This window comes from Equus przewalskii, chromosome X (assembly GCF_037783145.1).
Source record: "Equus przewalskii isolate Varuska chromosome X, EquPr2, whole genome shotgun sequence".
NCBI classification, from domain to species: domain Eukaryota; kingdom Metazoa; phylum Chordata; class Mammalia; order Perissodactyla; family Equidae; genus Equus; species Equus przewalskii.
The window spans coordinates 52,773,480-52,790,202 of record NC_091863.1 but is presented as its reverse complement, the minus strand read 5'-3'; the positions used below and the strand labels follow the sequence as shown (position 1 = coordinate 52,790,202).

Sequence of the window (16,723 nt, the reverse complement as noted above, 5' to 3'; positions counted from 1 at the left end):
CAACTGAGGCCCACCTCTTGGGAAGTTACTTCTATCCAGCTCCAGGTGTCTTTAGGCTGGGCAGGGCTGGGCCTGCCAGCAGGTCCCAGACCTAGCTCCAGCCAGGTGGTGGCAGTACTTGAAGACACACCCAGGTCCCCATGGGAACACCCCCTCCCCCATCAACCCTCTCTAGCTGAGCCTAGTGCCAGACTGGGCAGATGCACATGGCCTATGCCACAGAGGTGACAGGATAGAGAGGAGGAAATGGTCACAGGCTCCAGCAGCAGAAGGCGGCAGAGAAATTTGGGGGGAGAGCAGGAGGGGCATAGGGCACTTAAAACATCTTGCGCCACAAGGACAGCCGCCCTCTTGCCATACCTGCCCAGACCGCCAGTGTTTTGTGCACAGGAAATCTTTCACACACACACACACACATTCTCTCACACTGACATACTCACTCATACACGCACACCTCATTCCCCAACATCACGACACCATTTTACACCCATTTCTCCATGTGGTTAATTTTTTTTTAGTTCTCATTTTTTCTAAGAAAAAGGCAACAAGAAAATAATTCAGAGTTTATACAAAACATCTTTACATTATTTTTTCCAAAAAGACTAGTATTTACACAAATGGCAACAGAAACAAAAACAAAAAACCCTTCCGACTGCCACCTGGAAGGGGCTGGCTGTTCCGCTCCCTCTCCCACCTGGCACTGGGGTGGGCAGCTGGCCAGGAGGCAGTGTGGATGGTGTAAGGCCCGGCTCCTTCCATGGCCACTCTGGGAGCGCCTGCAAGGCGCACTCAAGTGGCAGTCTGTTAGCAGCCGTGCTGGCAAGGAGCCGGGGTCAAAGTGCACGGCGTGCTGGCCCAGCCCTGGGCAGCCTCTTCCTCTTTCCAGGCCCCAGCCCAAGATTGGGGGACCAGCAGGAGCTGGGTTGGGGGGGCACCCACCTGTGCCAGAGCCCAGAAAAGGAGCAGGCCACCTGGCCTTATACCCGCTTAGGTCTCTGCCCTGGGCCTCTGTTTCCCCACCAGGCCAAAGGTTGCCAAAGGTGGGGAGAGAACAGGGCAGGGGGGGAGGGGGGAACTCCCAGCTCTGCAAGGCAAATAGCCACCTGGGCACCTTACCTCCCTCCACCCCCCATGAGGTCATCTGCCTGCAGCAGCTCTCCTGTTCCCCAGGCAACAGCCAATTAAGACGTTAATTACCGTGAGAGTGAGGGAGGCAGGAGATGCCCAAGAATCCCACAAGGAAGGGATTTTTTTTTTTTTTTTTTGGTGGAAGGGTGGCAGCCACTACCAAATTGCCAAGATCAGCTTTGTAGAAGGAGGGTTGGGAAGGGAAGGTGAGATGCCTTGCCCAATGGCACTCTCATCTGCCCTCATGGGCAAGAACAGCCCTAGCCTGGCCCCCACCAGCAAATAATAAGGAGTTTATAAAAGAAATGCCATCCTATGTTTCCCGGCTGGCCACATCTTGCCCCAGGCCCCTTATACCGGGCTGGGCCAGGCTCAGAAAGCCTGGGGAGGGGCTGCCTCTTTTTATATTTTTCCATTTTTCTTCAAAAAACAGATGAAAATGAGTTGACAGCTAAAAAATGAACACAAAAACATTAAAAACAGTGATGATAGTGGACGAGCAGTCCTGGGAAGGGGAAAGGGAGTGGGGGGGGGTCAGGACCAGGGGGGCATCTCCCTGTCTGCTGTCCATCAACGTCCAACCCTGCCCTCCAAGAAAGGGTGCCCCCACAGAGCCCAGAGGCCTGGCCAGAGGGGGAAGGCACAAGAGCGTGGGGGCTGGGGGCACAAGCACCCCCTCCGAAGCCCAGGGGGCAGGGCAAAAGGGGAATTATAAAAGCCAAGAAACTACAAAACTAAATACAAAGGTGGGCACAGCTGGCAAGGAGAGGGGCATGGGGGAGGAAGGAGAGGTGCAGTCCCGGCCGACTGTCCCTCAGGGCCTGAGGCCACGCCGGGCTCTCAGACCTTGTAGTAGATGTTCGCTGGGCTCTGGGGTGGCATCTCCTGGACGATGTAGACGGGGTGCCCGTAGTCCCCACTCACCTTCTCATAGTGGGGGCAGTAGTTGTTCTCTGTAGTCCGTAAGGGGATGATGATGTCACTGGGCTCGGTGCCCGCCGTGCCACTGCCCCCCTTGGGACTGGCCAGGGTACTGAGCGAGAGGGCAGGTGCCCGTTGCTGCGTGTGCTTGCGGTGCCGCTTGCGCAGCTTGAGTAGCAGAACCGTCAGGAAGATGATGATGAGCAGGAAGATGACACAGCCAGCACCAACGGCCGCGAACAATGCCACCTTGGAGTTGAAGAAGCTGTCAGGGTCCCCACTGCCGCCTCCGCTCGCATCTGGGCCACTTTTCTCTTCTTGGTTCACGGTCTCTGAGTAAGGGGAAGGGAGGATAGGAACGTCAGCCAGGGTTCGCAAGGACACATGGTTGATCTCAGGCTAGGCCCTGTCCCGCCTTTCTTCAAACATAGGGCCTGAAAGGGCAGCCGAGGAATGGCTTCTGCCCTCTGGGAGACACCTATACACTCACCATGCTTGCCATCAGAGTCACCCAGGGAGCCCCGACTGCCAGGGGCCTGCGTGGCCATCTTGATAGTGTTGTCTGCCTCCTTGCTGGGCCGGCTGGTAGTCAGCTGCTCAGGTGTCACAGCATTGGGGTCTGGGGGTGGGGAAAGGACAGGTGAGGGGGAAGGACCCCACCAGCATAGGTGCCTCGATCATCTAGTGTGGGCCAAGAATGGCCTGTATACCAGACCTCAGATACTCTAACCCTAGCGCCCCCTCCCCTATTCCCAACACATCCACATCCAGTCAGGAACATCTGTGGTAAAGGCCTAACTGGGGAGCCTTCAGTCTGGGCACTCACCTTGCCCAACCTTCATGACGATCTTCATGGTGCGTGTACGGCACACACCTCCCTCCCGGTTCTCCAGTCCCTCCAGGCTCCCATTGGATGTAGCTGCAACAAGAGGCCAGAGAAGTCAGGAGGAGAGAAAGGTCTGTCCGCATTACCCAGAAACCCTAGTGCTGCCTTAGCCCATAAGGACAGAACTGGGAGTTGGGGAGTGGCAAGTAGCTCTCACCTACCTGTGAACCTTTCTACTTCTATCCTTCCCACTAGGATTAGAAGAGTCAGACCAGCTCAGCCTGCGCCAAGAACTGGCCCCTCCCCCAAGAGCAGTGCTCCTCTATCATGACGAGGCCTTGGCCCTCCTTTCTCCGTGGACACTGAGATGTGTGTTCTCATTGGGCAATGTTGCTCAGAGGCAAAGCAATTAGAACCGGCATCGTGTGGGAGGCTTCTGCACAGACTAGAAGTGCACGGAGAAGGAATCCTGGATTTGGGGTCAGGAAAACTGGCTTGGAGTGCCAGTCCTATCTGTAACTCCCTGTGTGATCTAGGGCTAGAAGCCCCTTCCCCTCTCGGGGCCACAATTTCCTGTGAAGAGAAAGGCTGAACAGCTGGCCGATCCCAAAGGGTTCTGCCAACTCTGCCATTCCCAAGATTAGATCGTAGGTAGGCAAAGAAAATAAGAGAGAGTGGACCACAAATTGGAGTCCTCTGCCACCAAACTCCTAGATCCAAGGCGAGCTGGCAGCAGGCCCCCTGGTGAAGGTTGGGGCCAGAATTCCAAGGCCAGGCTGGAAGGACTGCATGCCAGTCTTCAAAGGGGACCAGACCAGGCAGGTCCTTAACTGCGTGCAATCTCTTCGCGTTACTTAGAAGCTCCTACTGCTACATGATGGGAGAGAACCACAAGACAGCCAGGAACTCACAGGTAATGTAGTAATCATGGTGCTTCTTGAACTCCAGGCCCATGTAGTTGGGGCTGAACTCCTGGAACTTGATGGTAAAGCGGATTTCCTGCTCTGGCCTATTGCAGGTGACCAGCACGTTGGGGTCGAGCACAGTGCTGCAGGCAGCTGCCTGCTCAGGCCGCACCAGGTATAGCTTGTAGTACTCGTAGGGCCGCCCTGCTTCTGCTCGGGGACAGATGATGTCCAGCTTGTCTCCAATCTTTGGGTAGATCACCAGGCCCTTCCCACTCAGGAACCTGCCCAGAAGGGAAGAAATGGTCAGCTTGAGGGTTGGGGGTCCCGGGCCATCCCCAGAACCAGGGGAGTGGGCAGTGAGGGCCAGGCTGGGCATACTGGGTGGAGATGGCTTCTGTCCTTCCTCCATCCTCAGGCTAGGGGTGGGAGAAAGAACCACACTGCCAGCAGGGTGTGGAAGGGGTGGCCCATGGGCAAGGCTGTCAGGATTTGAGCACTTGGCAGGGTGGGGCACTGCCTAGCTGGGGGAGTCCTTTGTCCTAATGTGGCATTTCCGCAGGGGGCTGACGTGGCTAATGGGCTGGGTACCAAGGTGTCAGGGCCAGGCTGCCTGGAGGTGGCAGCCCTGTCCTCCTCCCACCCCCATCATACTCACATTCTTTCATAGCCACTGCTACCACCTCCCCTGCACACAGACGCACATACACACACACATAACAAACCCACACATGCCTTGGCCACCACCCCCGCGGCTCCTAGCCAACGGCTGGGGGAGCTCAACCTGTCTGGGACCCATGCCTTCTCCCCGATCCTTGCTAATCTTGGGCATGATGGCGAGATACGAACAGGCATCGCCTGGAGCCAAGGGATAATCGGCACAGTCTCTGGCCAGGTGCAGCTCCACACAGCTCTCCCCACTCCCATTGCCCGGTGTCCTACTGGGACCCATCCCACTCCCATAATGCAAGAGCCTGAGTCCCCAAATGTGACCAGTCTCCCTCCTAAGAAGAACAGTGTGAGGGGAGAAAGGGCCTAAGCAGGGACAACAGATCATATAAGATAGGACCCCAAGAACCTCGTTCATCAGCGTTCTAATCCCCCTATCTCCACAATGCCTTTGCTCCAGATCCTGAGAGGAGACGCACAAATGCCTTCTGAGCTGGAAGGCCAGGCACTGGGGAATAGCAGGGGGAGGGTAGCTACCCAGGGCTACCTATTCATATCACTCTGTCCTTGCCCAAGCATACAGTAAGAAAGTGGTGCTCACTTGGCCATTTCTGAGCCTGGGCAGGCTGGAGATGGGAGCAAGACAGTACTATGTAGGAGAAAGAAGACAGGCTTTGGAATCAGACAGACATGGTCCTTACTAGCTCTGCGACCTTGGATGAGCTACCTGATACCCCTGAGCTTCAGTTGCCGCACTTATAAACTGAGGGTGGTAAAAGCCCCATCTCCTGGGGCTATGGAGGGGAGACACGATGGCGTATGTAGAGCACCTAGTGTACAGTAGGCATTCAACATGTTTGACTCCTGCTTAAAAAGAGTCTAGTCTGCCAAGAGGCAGGAGGCCAGGCACTAACACCAAGTACTTATGAGTCCAGTCTTGTTTCTTGGGCGGGGGAAATAGTAAGAGAAGAAATGGCCCCATCCTCAAGGACTTTACTGTCTGGTATGGGTTATAAAAGTAAATGGCCCACACTCTAGCAATAGACAGCACCAGGCTAACTATAGGTTATGTGTGAGGATGATGGTTCAAGAGGCAAGGGCTGGAGGCAGTGAGAGGAAGGAGACAGCTCATCTGACAGGGTGGTCAGAGATGGCTGCACAGAAAGAGTGGGATGAAAGTGGGTCCTGAGTGAGGAATAAGAAGTCAACATTCAGCAAGAGTGGACAGCAGTGGCTGGGACACAAAACCCAGGGCCGTGATTACCCTAGCGATTGGCAGAGAGGAGCAGAGGAAGAGGTGGCAGAGCTCAGCTGGGGCCAGACTGAAAGGCCTTGAGGGTCAACACACAGTGTGCGTTTTATCCTGTTGGGGAGAGACCTTCTAGCAGGAAGGACAATGAAGGGCTGAAGGCAGTGCTTCAAGAAAATGAAGCTGATAGTGGAAGAGTGAGCTTCTACTTCCCGAGGGCCTATTCCGCAGTGGGGACTACAAGCCACGAGGGCGTGCTGGGAGCTCAGTGTCCTCACCTAAGGAAGGGAAATGAGACCCAAGGAGGTGAGAAGAGAAACTAGACCAAGTAGATGAAGTAGATGAAGAAAAGCAGTCTTCCCTCCATGTCGAGTGAGGCGCTACCAACCCGGGCCCTGCCATCTTGCTGTGCAGGAGGGTACAAGTCACAGTGAGAAGGTCTCCACCTTGGTACCCAACTTTACCGCACTGCAGAGGGCCAGAAAGGAAGCAGGCATGGGATGGTGGTCCACACAAACACTTGAGAGGGAATGCCCCCACCCCACGTACCACAAAAAGCTGAAAGTTTTCACCAAAGTTTCTGTAATTCCCAAGGCATGTTTCCCTTTCTAATCCTCACACTGGTTCCATCCAGGCAGCAGGATTAGAGAACTTCTAACATCTTAGAGCCAGAAGGAACCTTCAAGACTCACGGAGTCCAGGCCCCCCATGTGAGGGAACGGGTGATCAGATGAATGCTCCCATTGAAGAGAGGTGCTCAAAGCAACTCAAAGAGCCCAAACCCACCCAAGATGTTAACCCCTAGCTGAATCCTTGTACAGCTGCACCTCAACAAGACCCTGCCCGGAGGGGACAGCAGCTTCACAGAAGGCATGCAAAGGGGTACAGGCCAGCTCACCTTTCTAACCACTTGGCCCTGGCTTACTCACCAGGGAGTCTTGTCTGCCCTAAGCACAGTCTCCCATCATCACTCAGGCTCTGGAGCCCTGGAATTAGAATACAGGGCTTCTAGCTACTCCATATTCTACCTTAAACCTAGAGACATCGAGGAAACAGACGTCTACATAGAGGGTAGGGGAGGAAGAAGAAAAGAAGACTATTGCCCCCAACACCCCTCAGACTCTCTTCAACCTCAGTGAAGACTTCATAAATATTCATCAGTTCATTTGCATAGCAGCTGGCAGAGGGAAACTTACCTTCTCCCAAAGTACAGAAGGGAGGGTAGCCTGCTGAGACCTGCCTTCCCTGACCCTGACCCCATAATGGTGCTTTCTCAGTGTCTTCCCCACCACTGGGAAAACCGCTTCTTGGCCTGTGAGAAGCCCAAGAAAGTGGCAAGGGGCCACAAGGGGTGAACGTGGAGCCAGGGAGAATGAAGCCCAAAGCCAGGTACAACACTAGTCATACTGTACAGGGGGGCCCCTGCAGGTCTCCCCTCATTCACCAGGTCAGGAGTAGGGGCAGGAGAGGAGGTGGGAGAGATTGTCCCCAAGTTAAACTAAACTCTTTATCCCCCAGTTTTCAAAAACTACTACTCCCCACATTATCAAGTCCAGCTTTCCCGCCTGGGGCCACCCCCAGACAAAGCCCTTTTCTGGAAAATAAGGGGATTGACATGGCCCAGCAGGAAGCCTGAAGCAGGTCGCCATGGTAACCCCTGAGGCCTTCCCTCCTTAGCCTCTGATAGCCCCCGGGACCCCAGGGAGCCACCCCAGGGAGTAAAAGGACTTGGGGGAGGCAGCCTGGGCATTCTAGCTCCTGTCTGGTGGCCCACTTCTTCCCTTCCACCCTAGCCCAAGTCTCTCCCTCAGCCTTCCTACTGAGAAGTATCACCCCGACTACTAAAAAGAATCCCGGTTAGAAGCCTGAGGGCCTGGGGCAGCAGTCTCCAAGGTCCTGGACTGGTCAGAGGCCAACTGCCCCCTGCTCCTTCTATCCAGCTGAGCCCCTCTCCACTCATACACACTCAGTCTACAGCGGGGAGAGCTTGCAGCTGTGGGGGTCGCACCCAGAAAGCTGCCCACACTTGACCAGGTCTAAACTTCCTTTCTTCTCACCCTTCCCGTAGGGCCTAGGAACTTGTGGTCAGAGAGTGGCCAAAGGGACAGCCTGGTCCCAGGCCATGCCAGTCCAAGTTTGGTAGAAGACTCTAGCCACACCCTTGATTCAGTGACCCCAGCACCACCGTGCCTGCACCCCCAAGGTGGCAGGACCAATGGAGGACAGACCCCAAGCCGGAGCTCAAGTCTGCTCTCATCCCAGCAAGGGTGGGGAGCCCCCAAATTAAAGGCTCCTCTTTCACTCCCCCAGCTCCACCCAGCCCCCGAGGCGGCAGGAGCAGGCCTGGCATGTCCCAGCAGTGCCCGCCCAGGCGTGGGTGGGCAGGAACAGCAGCTGGGTCCTGGCACACACACACTACTGTCGGAGGCAGGGAAGCCAGGAGAGTCCCAGAGGAAGTCACCCTCTCCACCTACTCTGAACTATGCCCTCCTCTCTGCCCCACCTGGCCAACGCTAGGGTACACTGGAGACTTAACACTCCCTTCCTCATTGCCTGCTTTCTGTGGGTTCCCTGAGAGGAAATGAGATTCTCGGCCCAGAGAGGAAGCAAAGGTGCTGTTGAGAGCTCAGGAAGGAGAATGCCAGGCAGCGAGTTGGCTGCCTCTAGTTTAGGTCACCTGAACAGGCTGCCCTCAGAGGTAGGTCTAGCAAAGTCAAATGGGGAAGCCAAAGCACTGCTTATCCCACACAAGCAGGGCCTGAGTCACACGGACAGATGCACGCACACCCGTGAGGTGAGAGGGGACCCTAGGGGTAGGGAGCTAGCGCCTCTTCCAGAACCCCACCTCGAATTCCTGTCTCTCCTAGATTCCAAGGCAGCAGGACGGTGTGGAAAGAATGGCACATAGCACAACTCTACCCCCTACGAGCGGACTGACTTTAGACAAGTCACTTCCCTCTTCTGGTAAGTGGGGGTGATTCCTACTCCCCAGGCCTGTTGGGAACATCCAACTGACTCACATACGAGGACCCTTTGTAAGCAGCCAGGTGCTGCCTGACTGTTAGCACACCAAGCACAGTACCATTGAGAAGTAAAAAGCTGAAGGAGCTTACACTCCTGGCTGCTAGCACCCCACCCAAAATGACTACCATGAAAACACACCCGGGAGGGGCTGCAACGGTGCACAGGGCAAGGAACCCAGAACCCCCACCTCAGCTACCCTAACAATCACAGAGTGGACCCTTCCCGAAACCTCGTGTTCCCACCACAACCAGCAGCCTCCTGGCTGGCCCACCCTCTCCATAGTCCCAACTCCAGCAAACAGTGGTACACAGTAGTATCCAGAGCCCGCCTATCCCCATCTACCTGACATGGTGCGGCAGTGGAAGGCCTCAGGGGAGAAAGGGAAACCTCAATTCAGCCCACACCTCAGCCCCACAGGCCCTTCTTACCCTGGCCTGGCTGCCTGGGGTAGGGATGGGGAGGAAGGCAAACAGAGAACTTTAGGAGCTGCTGGGTTCTCATCACTCTCAGGCCCCCACCTGTGGCCAATCAGCCACAGAGTAGAAGAGGTCAGGTCCCTAGCCACCCCAGAAAGGGGCCCCCTAAGCTGGCCTCCCCAGGACTGTGAGCTGGAACAGCTGTGAGGGGGCTGGGGCCGACACTTTGGCTTGTAGCAGCCAAGCCTGGGTTGGGGTCTGCAGCTGCCCCCACCCATGCTGGATGGAGTCAAGGGTCCTGGATGCCAAGCTGAACCCCCCACCCCCACCCCCTTGTAGGGAAGGTGTAATGTGATCTCAGGCACATTCCCACTCCCTGGAGGTGGGGGAACCTGAGTGGGGGGCAGGAAGGGGTCAGAACGGGACTGAGAGACTGAACAGCAGCAGCTGGACTTGGCTGAGGCCTCAAGTGTGAGGCCTGCCGGCTGCCCCAAGCTCTCAGGGGAAGAGGCTGGGGGAGGGGGCCACCCTGGGACCTTCCCTCACAGCCTCTGACCCAAGCACACACACACGCTCTAGTTCCTCCCAACCTCTAGTGGGACCAAACCTACATCCCCACCCTGCGCTCATCAGGGCGAATCTGACAAGAGGGGCCAAGGAGGCAGTCCTTTGCCATCCAGGGACTACCACCCTAGAAGGCCCCAGCACCAATGTGGGAAAGAGGCTGGGAGTCTTGAGCTGGCCCTTCCGGCTCCCCTCTCATGGTCAGGGCTGGGGCTGCGTGCACCCTGGAACCTGGAAACATACCTCCAGCCTCACCACTTCTTTATTTTGATTTTTTTCCCAAGGAGGAAGCAATTAAGCAGGGTTTATAGGTACTGGGAGATTTTGGGGAGGGATGGGGGGTTGCCGACTCCTGACAGGGCTGAGGAGAGAGACCAAAAGCCAGGAGGAAGAGAGGAGGGAAGAGAGAAAATGAGCCTGTGAGGGAGAGCACGGGCATGTGCGAGAAACAAAAGGACTTGAGAAAAAGAAGCAGAGAGTGACTAAGAGTGAGAGGGAGTGTGAGAAAGAGGGAGAGCAGGCGAGCCTAGCCTGAGAGGGGAGGTGAGCGTGGCTCACAGAGGGTGTGAGAGGGCAAACCGGCATGGACCTGAGAGGGAGAACTCAGGCAGGAGGCAAAGAGGGAGAGACAGACAGAGAGAGACTATTTATTTGAAAGGCCGTGGCAGCCTGAGGGTTGGGCCCGGTGGCAGAGGCAGCCCCCAGAGCTCTAGAGCAGCCCCCAGAGCTCTAGTCGAGCTATGGGCAGTACCTTCCTCCTGTCCTCCTGCCCCCACCCCAACACACGCAGACAGCGGCTGCATTCCAGACCCCTGAGCATAGATGGAACTCGGGGGGGGGGGGGAGGGTGGGGGAAGCAGGGGCACCAGGATCAGTCCCGGCCATTCCCAGGATCTGCTCAATTATAGAATGGAATTCGTGCAGGTCCTACTGAGTCCTCAGGCGCTCTGCCCCTGCCCCCCCACCTCACCCCTGCCCCAGAATGCCTGCCCTCAGCTTGAAGTGGATGGAGTAGGGGCAGACCTCAAAAGCCTGTAAACCGGTCCAGAGCACTAAAGCCTCAAAACACAAAAAGAGGGAAGCTCAGAGAGATCTTGTTTCTCCCAGCTCCCCCCAACCACCACCAACTCTGCAGGAGGGCTCCTTTCCAGCTGTGGAGCTGTATGCTATCTCTGGTTAGAGACCCGAGAGAGCAATTAGGTCACTCCCATGAGCCCCTATGATGGGCTACCCTGGGCGGATTTCAGCTCTCCTAGCTCAAGAGAGAGCATTTCCAACCTCCACCCTTACAGGGGGGAACAGGGCATTTCACAACCTTGTCCCCTGGGCTGAGCAGCCCATGGCCCCCAGACCATTTTGAGTTCCTGCTCTTAGGATAACGCTGCACCCAGTTTGGCTTCTGGGCAAGGGAGAAATTCCTGTCAATCCCCTTCCTTGTTGTGAGGCAGAGCCCTCTACTCTGACCCTGGTTTAGCCATCCCACCCACCAGTAAATAGGACTCTACCTTAACCCAAGGAGAAAAGAACTAAAGAAGCCACCTTCTCCCACTCCAGGGCGGAGAGTTGCAGGGGCCCTGGAACCCAAGAGGCCAAGGTAGGCAGGAGCCTGGGAAGTTAACGGGGAGCCCAGGAGAGTGGACAGGAAGAGATTCCAGATACAGGAATCAGACAGCACAGACAGGGCAGGCCGAGGCCCCCCAGTTTCCCAGTAAGTGGGGGTGTCTGCACACTGCTGGGACCTCCAGAAAACAGGAAGGAAGAGCAATTTTGACTCTGGGTTCCAACAGGAGTTCTGGATGCCAAAAGAGAAAAAGGTCCGGAGGTTACCACACAGCCCCAGAGGCTCCCCACTAACAGCCCAGAAACCACTGAGCCACCGCCCTGAAAGGTGTGTGTGTTGTTTGGGGAGGGGGGGGCATTGTGAAAGGAAAGGAGGAGGAAGAAAAGAAAGGATCTCCTCTACATAGCTGCCTCCCCAACCCCTTGGGGAAAGCTAAGCATATTTCCCCAGTCTGAGGGACATAGGGTGGGGGCCAACAGGAATCGCCTGGGCAGGAATCCTTCGCCCCCCAACCACCTCCCTCGCTGGCTCGGCCGCCACTCCCCGCTGGAGCCGGCCCTCGAAGCTCTGACGCCGGCTCCATTGGACCCCCGACGGGCGCTGGATGGAGCCCCCCCGCCCCCGACACACACACACAAACCCCTCTCCCACTCCGCCCCTCTCCACCCGCCGCCTTTGTGAGCCTGGGAGCGGCGCCCGCCCTTCCACGGCCCCGGCAGGGAGAAAAAGGGGGGCTAAAAGAGACAGCAAAGCGAAAAGCTAGGGAGGCAAACAGGGAAGAAAGAAAAATGAAAATGGGAGAAGCCCGAATGGGGATACAGGCGCTGCCACCCGCCCCAAGTGCGGGGTCCCGCGCCGCGATCCCTTCACAGCTAAACAAACGAGGAACCTGTGTTCCGGCCTCGTCCCCCGCCCCGGTCAAGCTCGCCCCCCGAGAGAGGCCCTTGGCCAAAACCGCCACGTTCCCAGGGGCCCGAGAGGGGGCTGTGTTCTCTCCCCCACCCAGCTCTCTAGTGCGCTCTCGAGCGCCCGGACTCCCAGCTCCGCCTGGCGCGACCACTTTGACTTGATCCGGGACGTGCGGAGCAGAAGGCCGGGAAGCCGAGGGGTCACAACCCAGCCAAGTGCCCCCACCCCACCCCGCCGCACCCTGCCCCGCCCGCCCACAGGAAAACACACTCAAAAAAGCCAGAGACAAAATGGGGCGCTGCTTCTCCTCCGAACACCTCTCCACACTTACTCGGGGACGCGCGGCCTCACCCCGAAAGGAGTGCCTCCCACCCCCAGGGGACCAAGCTGATAAGTTACTCACTTGGGGTTGAGGGAGCTCCAAGACACGGGCTCCAGGTTCTTGGCCAGTGGCGTGGCGAGCCGGCACAGTGCCAACACGACCATCGCCACAAGCCACTTGCCGAGCCAACGCTGCCCAGGCCGAGCCATCTTCCCGGGGGCAGGCTGCACTTCAGGATCCCCTGGTGCCTCCTCAGCAAAGCACGCGTCGCCTGCCCGTGCCGCGCTGCGCTCCGAACCGCTCAGGCGCCCATCCTCCGCAGCCGCCGGCCTTGAAGTGCTCCCCTCCCGCCGGCTTCGGTGTCGCTCTTCTCCGTCCGGCGGGCCAGGAGGACTCACTGGACAGCCGCCCCCAACCCGGGCATGGGCTTCGGCCTCCGAGGGCTCTCTCCCCTGGCCTCTGTGCCGCACAAGGCACGACGGGGGCTCTGCGCCCCCGGGTGATCCCGCCTGATTCCGCTCGGCTCCCCGAGACTGTTCGAGACTGCGCGCCCTCTGCCCAACGGGGTCTCCCCGCTGAGAATTCGGTAGCCGCCCCAACGCCTCGACCGTCCCGGGATCGGCGTCCCTCGGGAGAAGTGGGAGTCTCCCCACAACACGAGCTCGGTCTGGGGGCTCCCGACTGGGTCGCCCTGGCACGAGATCCGTTCCTCCAGGCCACACTGGGACTCCGGGCTGCGCGCCCCCGACAGCTTCCACTTCAGCGCGGGCCCCGCTCAGTGCACTTAGAAGAGCGGGGAGACGCTGCCGAGCGAGCTAGTCCCATCAGTTTGCGCCGCTGAAGCTTCAGCCAGGTAGCCCGGCAGCCCAGTCGCCGAGTCCTAGCTCCCCGGCGACTGCGCCCGAGGGTCTGCGGCCAGCGCGAGCCTCACACACCTCCCACTGCTGTCCAGCGCGCATAGACTCCCTCTGCGACCGCGGAGCTGTCTACTCCCCTGCTCAGGCGAACGCAAGGCCAACCCTACTCCTCTTAGCCAATAGCAAGCTCCGTCACGGGGTCCTTGCCCCGTTCCACGCCCCCAGAAGAGGAAGGGGGCGGGGTTTCAGGGAGCTCTTAAGGACGCCGCGCTCGCGATGGCACCAATCTGAGTGTGCGGCTCGTGCGGTTAGGGCTGGGTCCCGCCTAGTCCTGTTCTCAGAGCGCTCAGCCCGTGGGAAGTTGGCGCTGTTCTAGAGCTGTCGGCCTGCTCTCCTCCCCGCGCGCCTTGTCGTCACACTTGCCAACTGACCTGGGCTAGACAGGCCCCGTCACTGTATCTCGGGAAAATACTCCCACTCTCTTTTTACACACACGAGCTCTGAAGTCCTGCTCTGTGCCCACCTCTGTGGCAAGGACAGCCTGTTTTACTCCCAGTCCTGTCTCACGGAGGGCTCTGGTGGGCTTTCCTCCTTCCGCCCTCGCAATGCAGTGTCGGCTTGCACATTGACCCGGAGTCCTGAACATACAAATGCATAGCGGTGGGTGGTGGAGACTCAAAGGGGTCAAGAACGGGACCTGAGGGAAGTTCTTTCTCCCTGGGGACCAGGCCTTCGGCATCTCAGCTTTGGGGGAGAGCCTCGTGGGACCCCAAGAGCCCAGATTTAGAGTCTTGTCCTGTCTAAAGGCGCGGGCAAGGCCCCAAGAGAGGCCAGCAAGGATGGGCGGGTACCTCGGTAGAGAAGAGACACCTCGAGCAGAGAGGAAAAGGCACAGGGCAAGCGTCTCGTGAAAAAGCAAAGGCGGGCGCCCTGGCCCCAAGACGCCGGACTCCAGCTCCTCCCGGCCTCGCCATCTGGGTCTTTGTCTCCCAGCCCGGGCCCATTCTCCCCGCCCCTACTCGCTTCCTTGCTTGTAACTTTGGCTCTATCCCATGGCTCAGACCCTCCTGGTCCGACCCACTCTCCCTGGTTGGACCCCAACAGACGTACCCACGTGCTAATGTCTCCCCCTACTGGCCTTCCATAGCACTGCGGGCGCCTGGGACAAACAGAGCTCCCACCAGAACAGGAGCGTGGCACACATAAGCCTGGCACACACGCTTGAACACAAGACCTGGGACAGGTGTGGTGGCATTGGCAAGAACCGAGGGCCGGTGTGGGGAGGAAGGGAAAGCACTAGGAGGAAGATCTAGGTTTGCGATTGGCTTTGGGACTGCCAAGGATATAAAGGATGTAAAGTCTCCTTGCTGCTGCTTTATGGAGATTTTTAGGTGACCAACATTCCGGAGGTGCTCTACCATCTACACGAGTTCATGTCCTTATCTCACTTAAGTAGAAGGCTGAGCTCCTGAGTTTCTCACTGGATCCTCTAATGATCTCTTTGGCTGTAGAGTGGGCCTCTGTTTGGTGGAAAATAAAAAGGGAGAAGCTGGGCTCCTCCTGCCTTCAGGGACAGGGCCTGGAACGTGAGAGGATCTGGATAGATGCGGAAGAGGAGGAGCTGTCTAGTGTCTCTCAGCTCCCAGCTGGACTCCTTATTGGAGTGTGAACAAGGAGAGATGAGAACAAGGTGCAAGGGCAGACCAACAGTCCAGCTTGGAGACTAGGATCCCCTGAAGTGCACGGCAAGACATGAAAACCTAAGTATGGAAAGCAGCCTGCCAGTTACTGAGTGCCTACTACGTGCCAAGAGCTGTGTTAGATACATTTCCTCTCACAATCCTTGAGATAAATTCCACTATCCCCATTTATATATGGGGGAAACTAAGGCTCAGGGAGGAGAAGTGACTCATCTGAGGTCACTGAGCTGATGTGTGGTGGAAGCAGGATTTGACCCCAGGCTTATCTGTCTCCAAAGCCTATGCCCTTTCCCCTATACCATACGGATTTACCACATTTGCAGCCTCCTCTCGTTTACTTGCTTACGTCATTCATTTCTAGTTAAAAGGTGGCTCAAGCCTGGAAAGCAGCAGCCTTCAGGATGGCCAGGACTCTACTCTTTAGTCACAGTCCTCCAAGACGTTACTAGGCCTGGGAAAGTTCATCAGTGTTCCTGGCCACACCCTCAAGTTCCCAGCTGAAATCACCATCACCAACCCCAGAACCAGTCCCAGATTCCACTGCCAACATGCCCAGTGCCCCTGGGAAGTGAGCCCAAGACCTGGTGGGAAATAGGGGAGAGGAGGCTACGCTGCCAGACTTGGGGAAGCTGGGAAGACAGAAGCAACTCCTGAGTGCGCCAATACCTAATCCTGGGTGGGAAGGGCCGTGGAGGAAAGAGAGAACTCTTTATGTCTAGGCCTGCTCCACACGCTGGTCACCCCTGGTCATGGCACAGCCTTTCTGCCTCAATCTGTCCACCCCAGCTACAGGGGCCTCAGTTGCAGGGCTGGGCCTACTCCCTGCCACAGCCAGGGCCAATGACTCCAGGCCCCCACCTCCTGCCCCACCCTAGCAGGGCCTCAGATGTAGTGAGTCAGGCCCCTGAGGTAGGGAAAAATTACTCCTCAAGGAAGCCTGAGAGGAAGTCAGGATCTGTGGGGGATGTGGGTTCTCTCTTATCCAAGTCCTCCCTACTTTAGTGGCAGTCACACCCCTGCCCGAGCCTTCCAGATCAGTGTCACGGAAAACACACACACACACACACACACACACACACACACACACACACCCTCCTCAGGGCTCAAGTCTACCAGTGCTTCCTGAGCACTGATCCTGTGTGAGCCTCTGAGCTGGGCCTGCCCTGGTGACCCAAAGAGGATCCCCACCAAGCCATGCCTTCAACAAGCTCCAAGCAGACCCAAATCAGTATGTAGGGGCCTCCCCGACCCTGGGATGCAGAAGAACATCTGGCAGCTGCAGGCGGCCTCACGCAGCATGCAGCTCCTGGAGAGCTACAGAGCGGCTCCTTCTGAGCTCAGCTTCCCACACCCACGGGAGGTGGGGAGGTATAAACTTCAGAGCCACAGATTTCAGTGCTTCTCAGCTTCGTCTCCTTGGGTAAGTCATTTCACCTCTGTGTGCTTCAGTTAACTGTCTGTAACCTGGAGATCACCCCTCCTGCACAGAGCTGTAGAGAGGGTGAATGAGATAATGCACATGAAGCACTTAGCATCATGCCTGGCCCTCCACAGTGCTTACAAAATGGAAACTATTATTCTTCCACAGAGCCTCCCACAGAGACACTCTCATTCCCAGTCACACACGTTCTCGCCTGTTCACACATGCTTTGCGTGCCACACGCACATTTTT

General features: G+C 57.2%; 1 protein-coding gene across 1 annotated transcript; it reads right to left on the bottom strand.

The window, feature by feature from the left end:
* Positions 1-490: 490 nt before the first annotated feature.
* On the bottom strand, positions 491-14,457 carry EFNB1 (ephrin B1). Its single transcript, XM_070605803.1, has 5 exons — positions 12,576-14,457; positions 3,787-4,064; positions 2,876-2,968; positions 2,540-2,668; positions 491-2,381 (listed from the first exon to the last, which is right to left on the bottom strand). Exons 1-5 carry the CDS (start codon positions 12,701-12,703, stop codon positions 1,969-1,971), a joined length of 1,041 nt encoding a protein of 346 aa, XP_070461904.1. The 5' UTR covers positions 12,704-14,457; the 3' UTR covers positions 491-1,968.
* Between the last annotated feature and the right edge of the window lie 2,266 nt (positions 14,458-16,723).